Raw genomic sequence first — 17,173 nt, forward strand, 5'->3', positions numbered from 1 at the left:
TCATTCTCATTATTGCTCTTGGGCTCACTCAGATATTATGGCGCTTTTGTGAGAATTTAAACAAAAACAAGTGAAGAGGGAGAAAAGCAAACAAGAACTGGTCACAAAAATGACATTTGTCTTCCGCTGTATGGAAAAATTTTGTTTTCCATAGAGATATAATATTGTAGTGCTGGTGAAGTTAGCATTGCTGGAAGGCGCTGGCATTGCTGGGTCCCCCTGGCTGCCGACTCTTCCCTTTACGGCTTGGAGAGAGCCTGCCACCCCTCTGCCTCCCCAGATTGGGTGGTCTCACACCTCCGCTCCTCACCGGCCGTCTCCCATGGCAGCTCACAGTGCTTCTGCACTAGCCTAGCCTCCAGAGCGCACCTGCGCTCCTCTAGCTTTATGCATTCCTGTGCTAGTGCGAGTTGAGACATGTCTTCAAGCAGTTTTGCAGCACAGCCTCTGCCTCCAGCTTCTGGAGGTCAGACACATGGGTCATCTGCTCGCACAGCTTTTCAATGGTACGCTGCTTCCCTCATCATACTGTAGTTGCTGTCTGTCTTGCTCGATCTGCATCTGCTGCCCCTCCAGCCCCTCCTGAGCCAGCTGGGTCTCCATGCAGCAGGCCACCCCACAGCTGAGAAGAGCAGTCTCAGCCTGCTGTCTCCCTTGGGCGTGCTTTGCAGCTGGGGTCTCGCCACGGCACCTTGAGGCTGGAAAGCTGAGAGCCCTTGCTGGTCTCGGAGATCTTCTGCCTTCCCTGGTCTCCAACCGCATTTTGGACAGAAAGTTGGTGGACTGGCAGGGGCAGCTTCAGTGCATACTCTGGCAGGACGGGGGTCTGGTGGGCTGCCAGGGGCAGCTTCAGTGCGTACTCTGGCAGGACGGGGGTCTGGTGGGCTGGCAGGGGCAGCTTCAGTGCGTACTCTGGCAGGACGGGGGTCTGGTGGGCTGGCAGGGGCAGCTTCAGTGCGTACTCTGGCAGGACGGGGGTCTGGTGGGCTGGCAGGGGCAGCTCCAGTGCGTACTCTGGCAGGACGGGGGTCTGGTGGGCTGGCAGGGGCAGCTTCAGTGCGTACTCTGGCAGGACGGGGGTCTGGTGGGCTGGCAGGGGCAGCTCCAGTGCGTACTCTGGCAGGATGGGGGTCTGGTGGGCTGGCAGGGGCAGCTTCAGTGCGTACTCAGGCAGGACGGGGGTCTGGTGGGCTGGCAGGGGCAGCTTCAGTGCGTACTCTGGCAGGACGGGGGTCTGGTGGGCTGGCAGGGGCAGCTTCAGTGCGTACTCTGGCAGGACGGGGGTCTGGTGGGCTGGCAGGGGCAGCTTCAGTGCGTACTCTGGCAGGACGGGGGTCTGGTGGGCTGGCAGGGGCAGCTTCAGTGCGTACTCTGGCAGGACGGGGGTCTGGTGGGCTGGCAGAGGTGACGTCTGGGAGCACTGCATGGGTCCAGAGCTCCTCGGATGGATGGGGCACCGTCTCCACCGTCCCCTGTTTGTCTGCCCATGGCTCTGATCTGGGCTTCCGGGCAGTAGTGTGCCCAGTGCCCTCTCCTTCGTGTCCCATGCAGCTATCTTGCCAGAAATGCCACCTCTGTTTGTTTGCCGCTTCCTTGCTGCCTTGAAGTCCACCTGGCTGGAGCAGACTTGCTTGAAAATGTACAGACACGCTGATTTTGGCATCCCACTTCTAACACCAACGTGATGACAGGCAGACCATTATGAAGACAACAGCGAATGAGGAGGCGGCTTGTTTAGGGGAGAACAACACCCTTTTATTAAGTCCTGAAAAGGACTAACACAGGCACCCAATGAGCACCAAACCAAAAATCAAATCTGCATTTTTTTTTGCAATCACTATGTGTCTGTTTCAGTTTTGTGTTCTGTTTCAAAATTCATGAGCTGCATTTCAGCTTCCCTGCAATGCCTCTGCAAAGTTTGAAAAAAATGTATAAAACCACTATTGAGTTAACTTAACGGGATGAAGTGTCAAAGCTGGCCTTTATTTTTGCTATCACTATATGTCGCTATTTCGGTTTTTGGGGCGATCTGTTTTTCTTCCAAACCCATATAATGCCTGTGCAAAGTTTGAAAAAGGTCTGCCATATGGTTTTTGTGTTATTTGCTCACATATTCAGGTATCTGCAGTAGACAATCACTAAAACCATAAGTATCATATTTGTATGTATGAGTAATTTTGAGCCTGTGATGATTTCAGAAAACCTAGAATAAATTAAGTCTGAATTTGCGATTTTATTTTTGTTATAAAAGGCACTTCCAACTGAAGTTCAGGAACCTAGTTCCTGGTTTCCAGTTCCTGGGCCATCTCAGCTGGGAACTTTTGTAGCTCCTGGCCACTTTCATGTGACCTTTATGCTAACTAAGCACGGGGGCTGCAAAAGTCATATGAGTCACACGTCACATGTGCTTTCATATAAAACTGCACCCCCACTCCAAAATAATACAGAATGGAAAAGTAGTCTCATTAGTTATTGGGGGATTCGACTGTGTGGTTCAGAAATACATTTTATGTGTACAACCCACGACATGTTATAAACATGGTTACATTATTAAATGTACAAGGCAGATCGATCTTTCAATTTCCATGGGATAAAAAACTACGTTAACGTTATTCCGCTAAATCCTTGTAGACAGCCTTCCCAGAGGAGCTGAACCTGACATAGCTGCAAAAGCAGGGCCAACTCCATATTAAAGGCTATGTATTAAGAATGGGATGTCATTAAAGTTCATTTGTGTGTAAAGGCAGGTATACCAATCCTTTTGGCAATATACTGTAGTGTGTATGATGGTGGTCCCATAAGATTACAGTGGCGCAGGAAAATCCCAAGCGCTAAGTGACATTGTAATGGATATATCATTGTAGCGCAATGAATTACTCATGTGTTTCTGGTGAATTGTTGCCTTATTAAAAAAAGCTTGTCTGTTTGTGGATTGAGAAACGGATGATAGAGCTGTAGGAAAATACTGTTGTGGGATATTACTAAAGGGACCAGACAATCCATGTCAGAGAGGAAGCTTCTGGTTTTACAAACTACTTTAAAACTGATAGGCTCCTGTGCTTGACTAAATAGTTCAGTCCTTTCTTGTACTTTCCTTGATCAAAAGACTCATCTTTCACATTAACATTAGTGACACATGCATGGTAATATGAGACTGACCAATCAGCACAAAGCAAGAACTCACTGTTTAAAGTGAAATCCAGGTACTGCAATTGAAACGGTAATTTCCAAATCCTGTCCTAGTTCAAAAGTGTCCCCCCTTACATGGATTATCTGGTTACCTTAGATATTGCTTTCAGTTGAGCTTTTGTCTTATTTGAATAAAAGTGTTTTAAGAGAAAGTTAAAGATTTGCTGTGCTGATGTCTCACACTGCTAATCTGTTTTCCCCTGCAGGGTGGCATGATAGCCTTGCTGTTGTCCATACTGTGTCTGGTCCTCATCCTGTACACGCGGCGGCGCTGGTGTAAACGTCGCCGTGTGCCCCAGCCACAGAAGAGTGCCAGTGCAGAGGCTGCCAACGAGATCCACTACATTCCCTCAGTGCTGATGAGTGGCCAAGCCCGTGAGAGCCTGCGCAATTCACGCGGTCAGGGCCACAACTCCAGCGGCACACTCAGCATCCGCGAGACGCCAATTCTGGACGGTTACGAATATGACATCGCGGACCTGCGGCACCACCTGCAACGCGAGTGCATGAATGGCGGCGAAGATTTTACCAGTCAGGTTACACGTACGTTGGATTCACTGCAAGGCTGTAATGACAAGGCCAGCTTGGACCTCACTCCCGGTGTGTGAATCGTATGCTGCACTTCCTCTCTGAATAAAAACAAAGATCAGTACAGAAAATATCCTAATACTATTGCCTTATTCCATGCCAAATGGCACCTGAGTACTACAAGAAATTAAATAATATATAATAATATGACGTTCTCCCCATGTCGTCGTGGGGTTTCCTTCGGGTACTCCGGTTTCCCCCCACAGTCCAAAGATATGCTGAGGCTGATAGGAGTTACTAAATTGCCCATAGGAGCGCATGTGTGAGTGAATGGTGTGTGAGTGTGCCCTGCGATGGGCTGCCCCCCCATCCTGGGTGGGTTCCTGCCTCATGCCCATAGCTTCCGGGATAGGCTCCGGACCCCCCACGACCCAGTAGGATAAGAAATTTGGAGAATGGATGGATAGATGTCAAACAAGACAGAAATTCTGTGCTTGAGAAGAAGCAGAAATTTGATGGATGGGTGGGTGGATGGATGGATAATAATATGATTTATATACAGTAAATAAGAAGCCACTATATAAAATGGGTCTAAAGTGATGCAAATTAAGCAAATCTATGCAGTCTATAAACATTTTTTGTTGATTTAGCATGCAGTCCAGTCATTAAAAGGTTTGTTAAATTAATGTGTCACACACTAGGACAGGCAGTAGTTAATAAGGGAGCCCACATGGTTTCTGGGTAAGAGCAATACGATCTACTGGAGATGCCCCAGTGCATCAAGATTTCTGTTCTTATGTTCATGTAATGGTCAAAACAAACACACAGTATGGTTATTCTGAAGTTAATTTCTACTGTCTGGCTATTTACTTTTTATGAGACAATTCTCTATGTACCAGCCACTCTTTAGAACAAAGATGATGCATCTAATTAGAGTGCTCTAATTCATCATTATAATTGATTGTATACTACTCAAAGTAAGTATCTTCTGATACAATACGTTAAACACTGTAATGAAAATAAACACAATGTAAGGAAATTTTTGTTTTGTTGAATTCAAATTAGGAGAAATAATTTGCACTTTTCATATTTTATGCTGACTGTAGTATTTGCATAATTATTTAATGGCCCCTCGGTGAGATCCTGCAAGCGATTTCGCACTGGGGGTTCAGCTTAGCTCACTAAGCTAACTGACTTGAATAGTGCTACAGAATTTATTTAATGTGTTCTTTGGGTTTTCTAGCATGACCCACACTTAACAAATAATTGGATGCAGGTTATATGTATCTAGGAGGGAGATCAGGGATTTCAATGAACTTTTATTGAAATATTTTTGGGTTTTTGGTTATTTTAAGAGAGCCAGGGGCCATTCAAATACTTAAATTCAGGTATAGTTATCCTAATGAAGGCAACCATACATTCAAGGGTATCACTTTGTTTTCAATATAAGGGGGACAGATCCGTTAAGTGACTGAGTCAAATCCGTCCTCTCACATTATCCTGTATCAGCGCATATTCTATACCTATGTACAGTTAGTAGGTTAACAGGTTAGATGAGAACCAAATTTTCCCAACAAGTTTATTCATATTGTTAAAAGCAAAATTCTGGAAAATATTTGGTGGGACATATACCATTATTTTGAATACTGGGTGGACTGTGCCCCCCTCCCCATGCATGTCCTATCTAATATAAGTGAGTTCTTTGCAGTTTATATATAGAAATTATAAAGGTATAGAAAGAACTATAGAAAGTACTGCAGTATGTTCAGGATAGAAAAAGTAACTGAGCATGACTGAAAACACATTTACAGTCTCAATAAGAAAAATATATTCTTATTACATTGACAAGTACATTTACATTTATTTATTTAACGGACACATTTGTCCAAAGCAACATATAAGCCAGCAGATAGTACATTACATACATAGCTGCCAATGAGTCAACTTGGCATTAGTGCAGCTAGGCTGACCTTTCAGTGAAGACCCTGGTAAAAGTACAACACTGAGAGCATTCAGGGAGCACAAGAGAGCAGTTAAAGGACTATAGAGTGGCTTAATAGAGGTGTTCCTGGAAAGGATGGATGTTGAGGTAGTAGGACAAAATAACAAAACACTTGTTGGTTTATTCTTCAGTGCTGAAATGCTGTAAATGGTCAGGTAATTATGATTAATTTTTAAGGGGGAAAATGCAAATAGGTATTTAAGAGTATGAAGTATGGTAATTATGTGGGACATTGTTGTTTTGAAAGAATTAATAAGTAAGTACACTCGGTACACCCAACTTGTACTGGGTAGGGCCCATTTTTGCCTCCAGAATTGCTTCAAGGGTTGACAAATTACGTGCTCAGAGATTCCATTCTGCACAGTTGGTTATTTTTACACTTGAGGCCTTCCTCTTAGCTTTAGCAAATTTCTCATTATCAATGTGTTTTTGTCCTCAGAACTTCCATCTGTTAGATTGTTCTTATTTATTGCACCATTCTCTTTAAAGACAAGACACTGCAGTGTGTGAAAATCCCAGGAGGGTGGCTTTTTCTGAGATTCGGTGTCTTAGCTTAGCGAAACAGTCAGTAAACCTTCTGACCATGTCTGCATGCTTTATGTTTTCAGTTCCAGACACATGGTTATCTTTTTGGAGGAGCAGTCTGTTTGCAGTACCTTAAAATCCCGTTATAGTGGACTCGCTTATAATGGAATATCGTCTATAATGAACGAGGCCTGCTGGTCCCGGTGTTCTGACGAGTTGAGCTACCTATCGAGATGTACTATCGAGCTTTTTTGCGCATGTGAATGTGCCCACCATTTGGGGGTTAGGGTTAGGTTTTAGGGGTTTAGGTTAGGGGTTTTAGTTGTTTTTTGGGGGTTAGGGTAAGGGCTATCTATGGTAGCCTAACTTGACAAAGTAGCTCAACTCAACAGATATCCAGCGCAGATATGTAGTCGGGATTATCAAGAGTCACGTACCTGGTCAGGTAAAGTTGGATTACTGCATCCATCCATCCATTTTCCAAACAGTTTATCCTACTGGGTCATGGGGGATCCAGAAGCACAAGGCACGGGGGCCAGCCCATCGCAGGGCACACTCACACACCATTCACTCACGCATGCACACCTACGGGCAATTTAGTAACTCCAATTAGCCTCAGCATATTTTTGGACTTTGGGGGGAAACCGGAGTACCCGGAGGAAACCCCACGACGATATGGGGAGAACATGCAAACTCCGCACACATGTGACCGAGGCGGAGACTCGAACCCGGGTTCCAGAGGTGTGAGGCAACAGTGCTAACCATTGCACCACCATGCCGCCCCGGATTACTACATGTACAAGATAATAATCTATACCACAAGTGTGTCTGCTGGGGTGTGGCATGAATAAATGGTGTCTCCGAGTTGTCTTTTGAGCATACGGCAACTCTGGATATATCGGACTTTGGATATAATGGACTGTTTTGGCAGGTCCCTTGAAGCAGTCGTACCTTAAAAAGCTGGACACTAAGTATATATTCTTAACAAAGAACATAAAGTTTAGATGAATGTTTATACAGATGTTCTGTGAATCTTTGCAGTTGTGGTAAATTCTGTGAAACACATTTTTTCCTGTTAATATATTTTAATAGAGCAGCACAGACTGAAGTAACAGAGCAGCACCTTACTGCCACTTAGATCCTCATGTCAATAGTAGTTACAGTAGGGGCATAGGGCAGCGTATTTTTGTGTAACTCCCAATATTTTCATTTGGCTTCCCCCTGTAAATATGCCTTTGCGTTTCTTTTACCAGAATAAATTATAATTTATGTTTATTACTCTTGTGTCTGAAATATATTTGAAATTAAAGAGATCAGTCTGTATCAATATTGTATTGGTCACATCAGTACTGCTTAATGTTTTTGTTTTTTCACTTCAATCCCAGTAAAAATTAACAAATGCTACAAAATGATATATTTTTTAAGTGCGCCATAACTCTCACATATGTACGTGTTCTCGATTGTTATATTACATTATATATTATAATGAGAGATTATGACATTTACAAGAATTTTTGATTAATTATCTTAACAAGAGGTTTGTTGTTATTGACCTTAAACATAGTGATGAGCTATCTATTGTCTTTTTTTAGCAGTAAAAATTAATCTGGTAATGTCAAACCAGCGTTACAATCATATATGCAGTTTTAAAGAGTGGAATATTTTGTCGGATGTCATGAAGTTGTGTTCCCCCGATATTCCCTACGCCTTTCAGTAGTGTGTCCGAAATGACTGGGATACCTGTTCATTTGTGGACAGGGCAATGACAAAGAACAGGACCAAACAAATGACAGAAATTCCCACTGATAATAACAAGTACTTGACTGTTTTTGTATTACCTTAGCAGTTTGTTGGGAAATCTGACATCATAGAACAATATTAGCTGACAGAATAAGTTCTGCACCCTGTTATACACGTTTTTGTTTTCTTTAATTAATTATACGCCCCGACCTAGTGCCTGTTCAGAGTAAGAGCTGCATTCTCATCTGAACTTCTTCAGACACACTCTACTGTCACCGTCACTCAATGACCTGTTGGGACACCCCAGCACCAGTTAGACAATTAGACAGACAGTAGCATGATTGTTAGCAGAATGCCTTTTATTTGATACTATAGAAAGTGTTTTTGCTTTTTTTTCTAGTCATCATAATTATTTGGTTGGTAGAGAGATTCAAAAGGGACAAAGGCAGGACTATACAGTGCTAATCTCACATAATTAAGTCTGTAACCCCAAAGTTTTTGCTGTACATTTTAAAAGTCTTGAGAAGCTTGTATTCCCTGCTGAGGATTTAAAGCGGTTTGCTTGCTCTTCAGTTCCCTGTCTTATTTATATGCCATTTCTTTCATCAGGCAGTGACACTACTAAACTATCTCTAATGAGCAAGTACAAGGACAACATCATCGCCACAAGCCCCATTGACGCCAACCACCAGCAAAACACGCTTATTGCTCACAACACGTCAAGCAACCAGCGCAAACGTGTGACCAGCAAAACCCATGGTGAGTCACCTGCCTTCGATCCTCTGTGAATGGAAACATTCAACCATTTTTCAACTGCTTAGACAGGGTCACAGGGGTCTTGGAGCCTATCCCAGGAATCATAGGGCAGAAGGTAGAACTACACCCCCATACCCTGGATGGGATACCTGTACATCACAGGATACATACACGCTACAAGTTTTTAAAGTCATCACTTAGCCTAGTTGCATGTCTTTGGATAGTACGAGGAAAATAAAGTACTCAGCGGTGACGCTTGCAAAATTTATATTAAGTTTAAAATACACAATACCATTCTAAAGGGAAATGTCAATAAACTGCTGTGCAAGATCTGGGCATTCTATGTCTTAAATGTTTGTGAACCCTAATGTAATTTCTTACAATGTTAGTTTTGCTATGAAAGCATTGTATATGGAAATTGATGCATGCGATAATAGGCAGCAGGGTTGTCAACTCTCACGCATCTGGTGTGACACTCATTCTTTCAGACTCTCACAATCATGAAGGAAATCTATATTATTGCATTATAAAGATAAAAATAGCTACATCAAAAGCATTGTGGCAGTTTGCAAGCCCTACAGACTATATTCAAGGAAATTAAACTGTTGCATACTTGTAAATGTGTGTGCAGACTTGTTTTGAATGAAAAATCTCATGCCAGCCAGCTAACGAAAATCGGCAACTTTGAGGCAGTGAATGTGCAGATATAAATGGATATCAGTTAACCCATTAACAATCACAGAATATAATTTATATGACTCTCACTTTTTTGTCTCACCCATTCAGGTTTGTGTGATACACTAGAACATGTTCTAACCTCTGATTTGATATTGTTTCAAATCTAGATGGTATAAAAACAAAATGAAAAAAAAAAAACTTTTAAATGTCCCAGTTCATTATAAACAGGCTTGTGCATCCTTTAGAACCGAATTGACAATGTCCCTGAAATTACAACCCAGTTCGTGAATTTGAATTGAATTTGAATTGATAATATTGATAATTAAAAATAAATAAATTGCATTTCAAAAATATGAAAAAATATTTTTTGGTAAGAAAACACCAGCTCAGGCATACAGCAACAGTCCCAGAGCACTATATTTTATAAGTCTATGCATCTTATAAATTTGTAACATTTATAAAGGAGAGTGTGATAAACTCTGAGAAATATCTTTTGATTTTGCACTGTTTGAATTTTCGTTCACTATCAAATGCTTGCGGTTTCTGACGGTCATGGGTGTCATAAGGTCCGATCACCTGCCCCGAGTATTTTAGCCTCGATGCCAATCTTCTTTCAAGAAAAAAAAAAGTACAAGGAAGTACAAGGAATTTCTTTTATTGTGGGTGGTGTCATGTCATAATCAAATTTTGACATACAACTAAATATCTTAAAGTAAGAATACAAGGACAAATAAATAGAATAAGGAAAAGGAGATGTGCAAGATGAGGCAAGCATATAGACAGTATAAATAGAGAAATAAACAGATTGAAAAATGGATGGATGGATGTATAGCGCAAGCAGCTTGGGTATAGTGCAATGGAGTTCTATAAGTGAATGAAGCTTATGCAGTGGGTGGTTGGAATATGAGACAGTTTCTCATGGGTCCTTATTTAGAAGGGTGATGGCCTGGGCGAAGAAGCTGTTAAGGAGATGGTTTGTCCTTTTGCTCAGGGCTCTTATTCTGTGCTTTTGCTGGGATGGAAGAAGATGGAAAAGGCAATGGCCAGGATGCAGGGGTCAGTTCCTCATCATAGGGCTCCGAGCGGGAGGAGCTGACAGCCAATGAACTTCTCCACGCATGGCAGTATACGCTGTAGTCTCCTCTTAGAGTGCAATGTTGCAGACCTAAACCAGACACAGATGGAGCATGTAATAATTTATTCTACAGCAGCCGTGAACTTAGCTATGAACTTCTGCAACATCTTAAATTTCTTTAACTGACGCAAGAAGTTGCTGTTGGGCCTTCTTAATGGAGGTGATGTTTGTGTCCCATTTGAGGTCTTGTTGGATGGTGGTGCCCAGAAATTTGACGTTTCCAACTCTGCTAATGGTAGTGTTTCATATGACCAAAAGGAGGTGCTGTTGTGGGTTTTTGCGTAAATCAGTGATCATTTCCACCGTTTTCTGTGTATTCAAGTCTAATTTGTTTTCATTACGCCATGACACCAGTCGACTTATTTCCTCTCTGTAGTTGGACTCATCCCCATTTTTTATGAGTCCAATCAGGGTGGTATCATCTGCAAACTCGAGGGGTTTTGTAGAGTGATATTGTGAAATTTATTCATTGGTGTACAAGGAGTGAAGCAGGGGAGAGAGAAGGCATCATTGTGGGGCACTAGTGCTGAAGAGTATGGGATCTGAAATGAGGTAGCTTGTCTTCACAGTCTGTTTTCTTCCAGTTAAGATGTCACAGATACAGTAACAGAGAGATAGCGTAACATTCAGAGTCTTGAGTTTCTCAAAGAGTAGATCTGGGTTTATCGTATTGAAAGCAGAGCTGAAGTCCACAAACAGTCTAAGGGTTGTCCAGGTGTTGCAGAGTGTAGTGCAGGGCCATGTTGATGCCGTCGTCAACAGATGTGTTTGATCTGTAAGCAAACGGTAGAAGGTCCTGGAGAGTTTCAGTAGAGGTTTTGAGAAATTACTGAATGATTTTCTCAAAGCACTTCATAACTACAGTGGTTAGGGCTACCAGTCTGTAGTCAACGTTCACTTAGCCCCTGATCTTTTCAATAGCTAAAAACTCCCCTGCTGACAGCCTAGCATTATTCGGCAGTACAGGAGCCTTCTTTATTGGCTTGGAATTGTTTTTCAGAAAATATTCACATTGTTCACTGTTTTGCCTTAAGGTGAGCAATCAAATTTGATGTGTTGAAATGCTTATTAGGACATTCAGTCCTGCTACAGTGTGTGATATTACACGGCAAATCTTTTCTAGTGCGATTGGATTTGTATTTCGCCGATTTTCAGTTGGAGAGAAAAGCAGTACGCAAACTACAATGCGATATGGTCATAGCGAGAAACACTACTTATCACTACTAATCATTTTTTAAAAAATGTTCTTTTCAGTGAATCAGTCAAAGCAAATATTTTAATGAATTCAACTGTGTGTATATCCATCCCTTGCACTGGTCAGCAGCTTAGATTCTAAAATTATTTGGTAAATCATCAAATAAAAGCACAGTATTGTTTTGTATTTCACTAACATTTGCTTTTTGCAGACTGTCTTCAGTGCCCCTCCCCATACCATAATCCGTTGTAGTTGTGCTGTGTTCAAGCCCGGCTGCATGGTGGCTGTGGCCCAATACTCCTGATTAATGATGGCCAAAATGACACTTCATGAACCATTTGCAGTATTTTCTGACCCCACTAGATGGTTGTCTCTGTTCAAAACAGGGCTCAAAGCATGCCCCAAAGTAAACCAAGAGCACCATTAAATGGTTCATGTTGCATCATTTTGGCTCTCACTACTTCTAACTCTCAATAGTTGACAAGATTGCGAGTTTGGCATGCTCGGTTACTAATGCAATTCTTGTGAATGTCGTAAGACCCATAAATGATGTTTATGATATAATTTATTAATGTATTACTATTATTTCTTCTTGGATGAATTACATTTTTGGCCACTCATATCACTGTTTTTATTATTTTGCTCATTTTATTTGGGGTAAGTTACTAAATTTCGGAGTTGCACTTCCCTAGCCTCATTTTTCCCGTTTGACATGTGTATTTTAGTTTATGGTTCTAGTGAATGTGTGTTTTTCAGGAACTCTTCAGTTGCGTTGTAGCAGGATTGACCATAGATCTTCCTTCTGTAATTTTATAAGAGCAATGTTTGCAAAATGCATTCAATGTCATTTTCACTAACAATAAAATAATTCCACAAAGCAGACATTTTCCTAACTGTTTAGTACGTAGGTGTGCACAGCAATGTGAGTCACCATTTTAACGGGAATTATCGGCTGGATCCTCATCACCCAGAAAAGGAGAACCAGGTACAGGAAATGGATGGATGGATGGGTGAACCTTACAATTCACAAGTAGTGCATTATCTTTGGATTGTGAGAGATACTTGGGTTATAGCTGTAGCAGTTTGAAGGTTTTGGCAAACACAGCCCTGCACTAGGACTGTTTTGTTGTATGGGATTTCTTACAGTGACAGCATGGTTACATTTAAGCTAAACATCATTCAGAGCTCATTTGGATTCATTCAGGACTTTTTACTGTTAAATAATATGTTTCAATACATTTCCTTTGTATTTTTTGAAAATACACTTGAAACATGATTGAGTAGCATTAAGAAGTGGATATTGTTACCTTGACAACCATTTGGATTAGAGGCCCTCTTTTCCCTGTAAAGGGAGCAGCATTTTGAATATATGTCTTATATTTGACTTGTGCCTCAGGCTCAGCCTTCCTGAACCCAGACGGGGATTCAGGTACAGAGGCTGACAGTGAACCCCAGCTGACGTTCTACACCGACCCCAACCGAAGCCGGCGCCGCAGCCGAGGTACGAGAAATGGTAACGCCAACATCGCATGGGGTGCTGGGGGTAAGGAGACATTATCTAATCGACCATTTGCTACAAATGAAAATGAAACCTTGGGTATAATGATGCGTGAAATTAATATTTGTTGGTAATGTTTATAGCAATTTAAATATTTTGTTTTAATAATTGTTGAGGCTGTTTTGTCATGTTTTGAGATATGGTGAAAAAAACTGAGTGCCCGAGGAGAGGTTATGTTCATCAGATTTGTAAATTGTGTTTTTATTTTTGAAAGAGTTGTTTAATTAAAATTCTTATTTTTACATCGATGATTAAATACAGAGTTATGCCAGTAGTCATCATTATCTAGTCCCAGAATTACAGCTGTGTAAGCTTACTGTGTGCCAAGAAAGTACCTTTTTATATCCATCCATCCATCCATCCAACCACCCACCCACCCACCCACCTACGCACCATCAGACTATACCTCCTGGTGAGGGTTGTGGGGGGAACATGCCTAGCTGCTTAGATAAGCTCTCACATTCCAAGTTTGCAGACTGGTTCTTGCTTGGGGATCCCCAGATGTTCCTAAGCAGACGAGGAGATATAATCCTTCCAGCATGTCCTGTGTGGTCTCTACCCAGTAGGATATGCCTGGAATAGCTCCCTTGGGAGTCATTAAGGTGGCATCATATGACACATCCAGACCACCTCAGGTGACACCTCTTGATTTAAAGGAGCAGCAGCTCTATTTTGAGGTCACTCCATATGTCAGAACTTCTCACCCTGTCACAGAGAGTCAGCCGCACAGCCCTGTGTGGAAGGCCTGTTGTTTTCTGCTCCCTTGTCCTTTTTGGTTATTGAATAGACCTTGGATAGCGGATAGTGACATGAAGAAGAAGTCATGCTACTTACTTTCCTTCACTAATAGCAGACTCTTCGCCGTCTTCTGAATGGAGCAATCCACTCTTTTTGGAGGGAGGGAGCTGATTCATGTGCTTGCTTCACACTCTGCTGTTCAGGTGGTTTGGGACACCCTGCGAATACCAGGGATATTACTTATTAATGTAATTCAATTTTATATTTTATAAAAATGAAAGGCCGAAAAGGGTAGAATGCTCTCTCCGGGTTGGGGATGGGGTCCTCCCCTAAGTGGAGGAGTTTAAGTATCTCGGGGTCTTGTTCACGAGTGAGGGAACGATGGAACGGGAGATGGATCGGTGCGGCGTCAGCAGTGATGTGGGCGCTGCATCAGTCTGTCATGGTGAAGAAAGAGCTGAGCCAAAAGGCAAAGCTCTCGATTTACCAGTCGATCTACGTTCCTACCCTCACCTATGGTCATGAGCTTTGGGTAGTGACCGAAAGAATGAGATCGCGAGTGCAAGCAGCCAAAATGAGTTTCCTCCGCAGGGTGGCTGGGCTCTCCTTTAGAGATAGGGTGAGGAACTCAGTCATTCGGGAGGAACTCAGAGTAGAGCCGCTGCTCCTCCACATTGAGAGGAGTCAGATTAGGTGGCTCAGGCATCTGCTTAGGATGCCTTCTGGACGCCTCCCTGGTGAGGTGTTCCGGGCATGTCCCACTGGGAGGAGACCCCGGGGAAGACCCAGGACACGCTGGAGAGACTATGTCTCTCGGCTGGCCTGGGAACGCCTCGGGATCCCCCCAGAGGAGCTGGATGAAGTGGCTGGGGAGAGGGAAGTCTGGGCCTCCCTGCTGAGACTGCTGCCTCCACGACCCGACCTCGGATTAAGCGGAAGATGATGGATGGATGGATGGATGGATGGATGGATATTTTATTTTAATTTTTGCCCAAAGTTAGGATCAAACAGTGTCCCTGGAGCCATTGGGGTTAAGGGCCTTGTTGAAGGGCCTGACGATGGAATCACTCTGCCAGCCACAGGACTGGTGACATTCTGATTGCACTATGCCAGCTTATAAGAGACACCTTTCCAGCCACAGCTGCTCCTTGATATCTTGTCCTTCACTGGAATGTATAACCCAAGAAAATCAGATTCAACCAAGCAGGCTCAACCTAACCAAGAATGTCACTAGAAATTTACAAAAAGGAGGCTCAATCCTTGATAGGAGATCATGGAAATTGCCAACATTATTTAAACTAATTAGTGTGCATTTATTTTTTTGGGGGGGTCGGGGGGGGGGGTAGGCCAAAGGGGTGGGCCAAAGATCCTTTTGGTAAGGCTAAAGCTCCTGAACTCATCTACCTTCATTCGCAGACAATATAGCATAGAGTAGCTCTGGTACTCATATTCCTGCACTACCCACCACAATTAATGTTTAGGCGTGCCATGATATACCCTTTACAAGATTAAGAACCTCATGTAGCTTGAGATAGCATATTTCCACATAGCCTCACATAAGCGCAAGGGAGAAATTTGGTCCAGTGTTCCACGGCCAGGCTGTATCCTGCCTTGAATCCTAGGTACAGTATCAGGTGGAGTATCCTCTCTGAATTCCCATTCTGGAAATGTCTTTCCCGGGGAGGCTGAAAAAGAAACACACCCCCTGGCCCTGCCTTTTTTTTAAATATGCATCACCACCCCTGTTTGTCAGTTAACTACAATACCCTAACAACATCCAATTTACACTGGCAACTTTTCCACCTGCCTGGGTTACTTGGGTGACCTGACCACCAAGGCTATCCAAATGTTATCCAGCTCATCACCTGGCTTCGGAATTGGAAAAGTGAGGTAAGAGCCAGCCCTGGGTGTTCTGGTGCCCTAGGCGAGATTCTTCTGAGCAACTACCAAATTAGTCTTCCAAAAATCCACTGAAAATAAAAAAAAAACACATCAGACTCAATGACTTTATTTACAATATTTACAAATACCATTGGTGAAAGATGAAATGATAAACTGTCACTATGGGTGGCAATGAAATGGTTCTTTGCTCCTGCATGCAATCCAATGAATACTGTGAGGCAACACCGCCAACTGTATGTGAAACCTGTCAGTAATGAGCTTTAATGTTATTGGTAGTTCATCCTGTCTTGTTGAGATGTCTCCAAAACACCATGCAGGGAAGCTTGGATATCCGGGTAGGCCTAAAATATCTGACTACAAGTCCAATGTTTGTCCAATGAATGTTGCCTGTTCAAAAACTATGTATGAACTTGTCATAGACCCCCAGTGAAGCACGGCATCTGGGCGGGCTCCAAAAACACCTCATCGAAGCAGATTGGCCAATAAGATTTTGTCTGTTCTGCATTTAGATAAAGCCTACATGAATCTTCCACAGACGTCCATTTATGCTGGCTTCAAAGGGGAAAATAACGTTTGTGATGTTGAAAGCAGTTCATGTGAAACGATTAGCACTGTGGTTCAATTAATAAGATAGATAATACTTTTAATTTCATAATAAAATGAATTTACATCGACACATTGGCAAATTCATTTCTTTTGGGAGTTTTATGAGGGAAGCTGTGCTTTCGGTTTAGTCTTACAGTAATCGTTTGTGCTCAGCAGTAGTGTCTAGACTTTGCTTTCAGTCTGTCTGTATGCCAACACTTGCTTTGGTTTTCATAAAAGTAGCTGTTTCAGCTACCTTCAGCTATCTCACATTCTTTTACACTCAGATGACAGTGAGAGCCAGATTAAATCAGCTTCCCGGGAGAAGTGATTTTCACCTAATGTATTTACAACTGGAGTGGATTTAGTGCACTTCAGTGATATTCAAAGAACTCGAGGATTCAAAAGGTCTATTGTCATTGGTACCAGAACAGGTACTCAGGACAATGAGACACTTACTTGTGCATTTCCTTCAGATAGACACATGGTAACAAGCCATAAGACAAATACATAAACAAACTCAATATAACTATAAATATGAATATGCAAACGTAAATATGGGCATGAAGATACAGATTTATCTGGAAGAATAAACATGGTATGTATGATATACATTACAATATACATGTAAATCAGTGTTAA

At 42.5% G+C, this 17,173-nt stretch overlaps 1 protein-coding gene across 4 annotated transcripts in view; it reads left to right on the forward strand.

Annotated features, from left to right (window-relative positions):
- The window catches only part of astn1 (astrotactin 1), a 152,690-nt gene that overhangs the window by 39,661 nt on the left and 95,856 nt on the right, over window positions 1-17,173 (forward strand). For 2 of the 4 annotated variants that reach the window (XM_048989538.1, XM_048989539.1), the window contains exons 3-5: window positions 3,396-3,789; window positions 8,594-8,743; window positions 13,145-13,291. In XM_048989538.1, coding sequence (XP_048845495.1) covers window positions 3,396-3,789; window positions 8,594-8,743; window positions 13,145-13,291 — 691 coding nt within the window. The remainder of the gene's footprint in view (window positions 1-3,395; window positions 3,790-8,593; window positions 8,744-13,144; window positions 13,292-17,173) is intronic. The other 2 variants (XM_048989540.1, XM_048989541.1) reach the window with 1 other exon arrangement.

The sequence above is a fragment of the Brienomyrus brachyistius genome, chromosome 21 (genome assembly GCF_023856365.1).
Source record: "Brienomyrus brachyistius isolate T26 chromosome 21, BBRACH_0.4, whole genome shotgun sequence".
Classification (NCBI taxonomy): Eukaryota; Metazoa; Chordata; class Actinopteri; order Osteoglossiformes; family Mormyridae; genus Brienomyrus; species Brienomyrus brachyistius.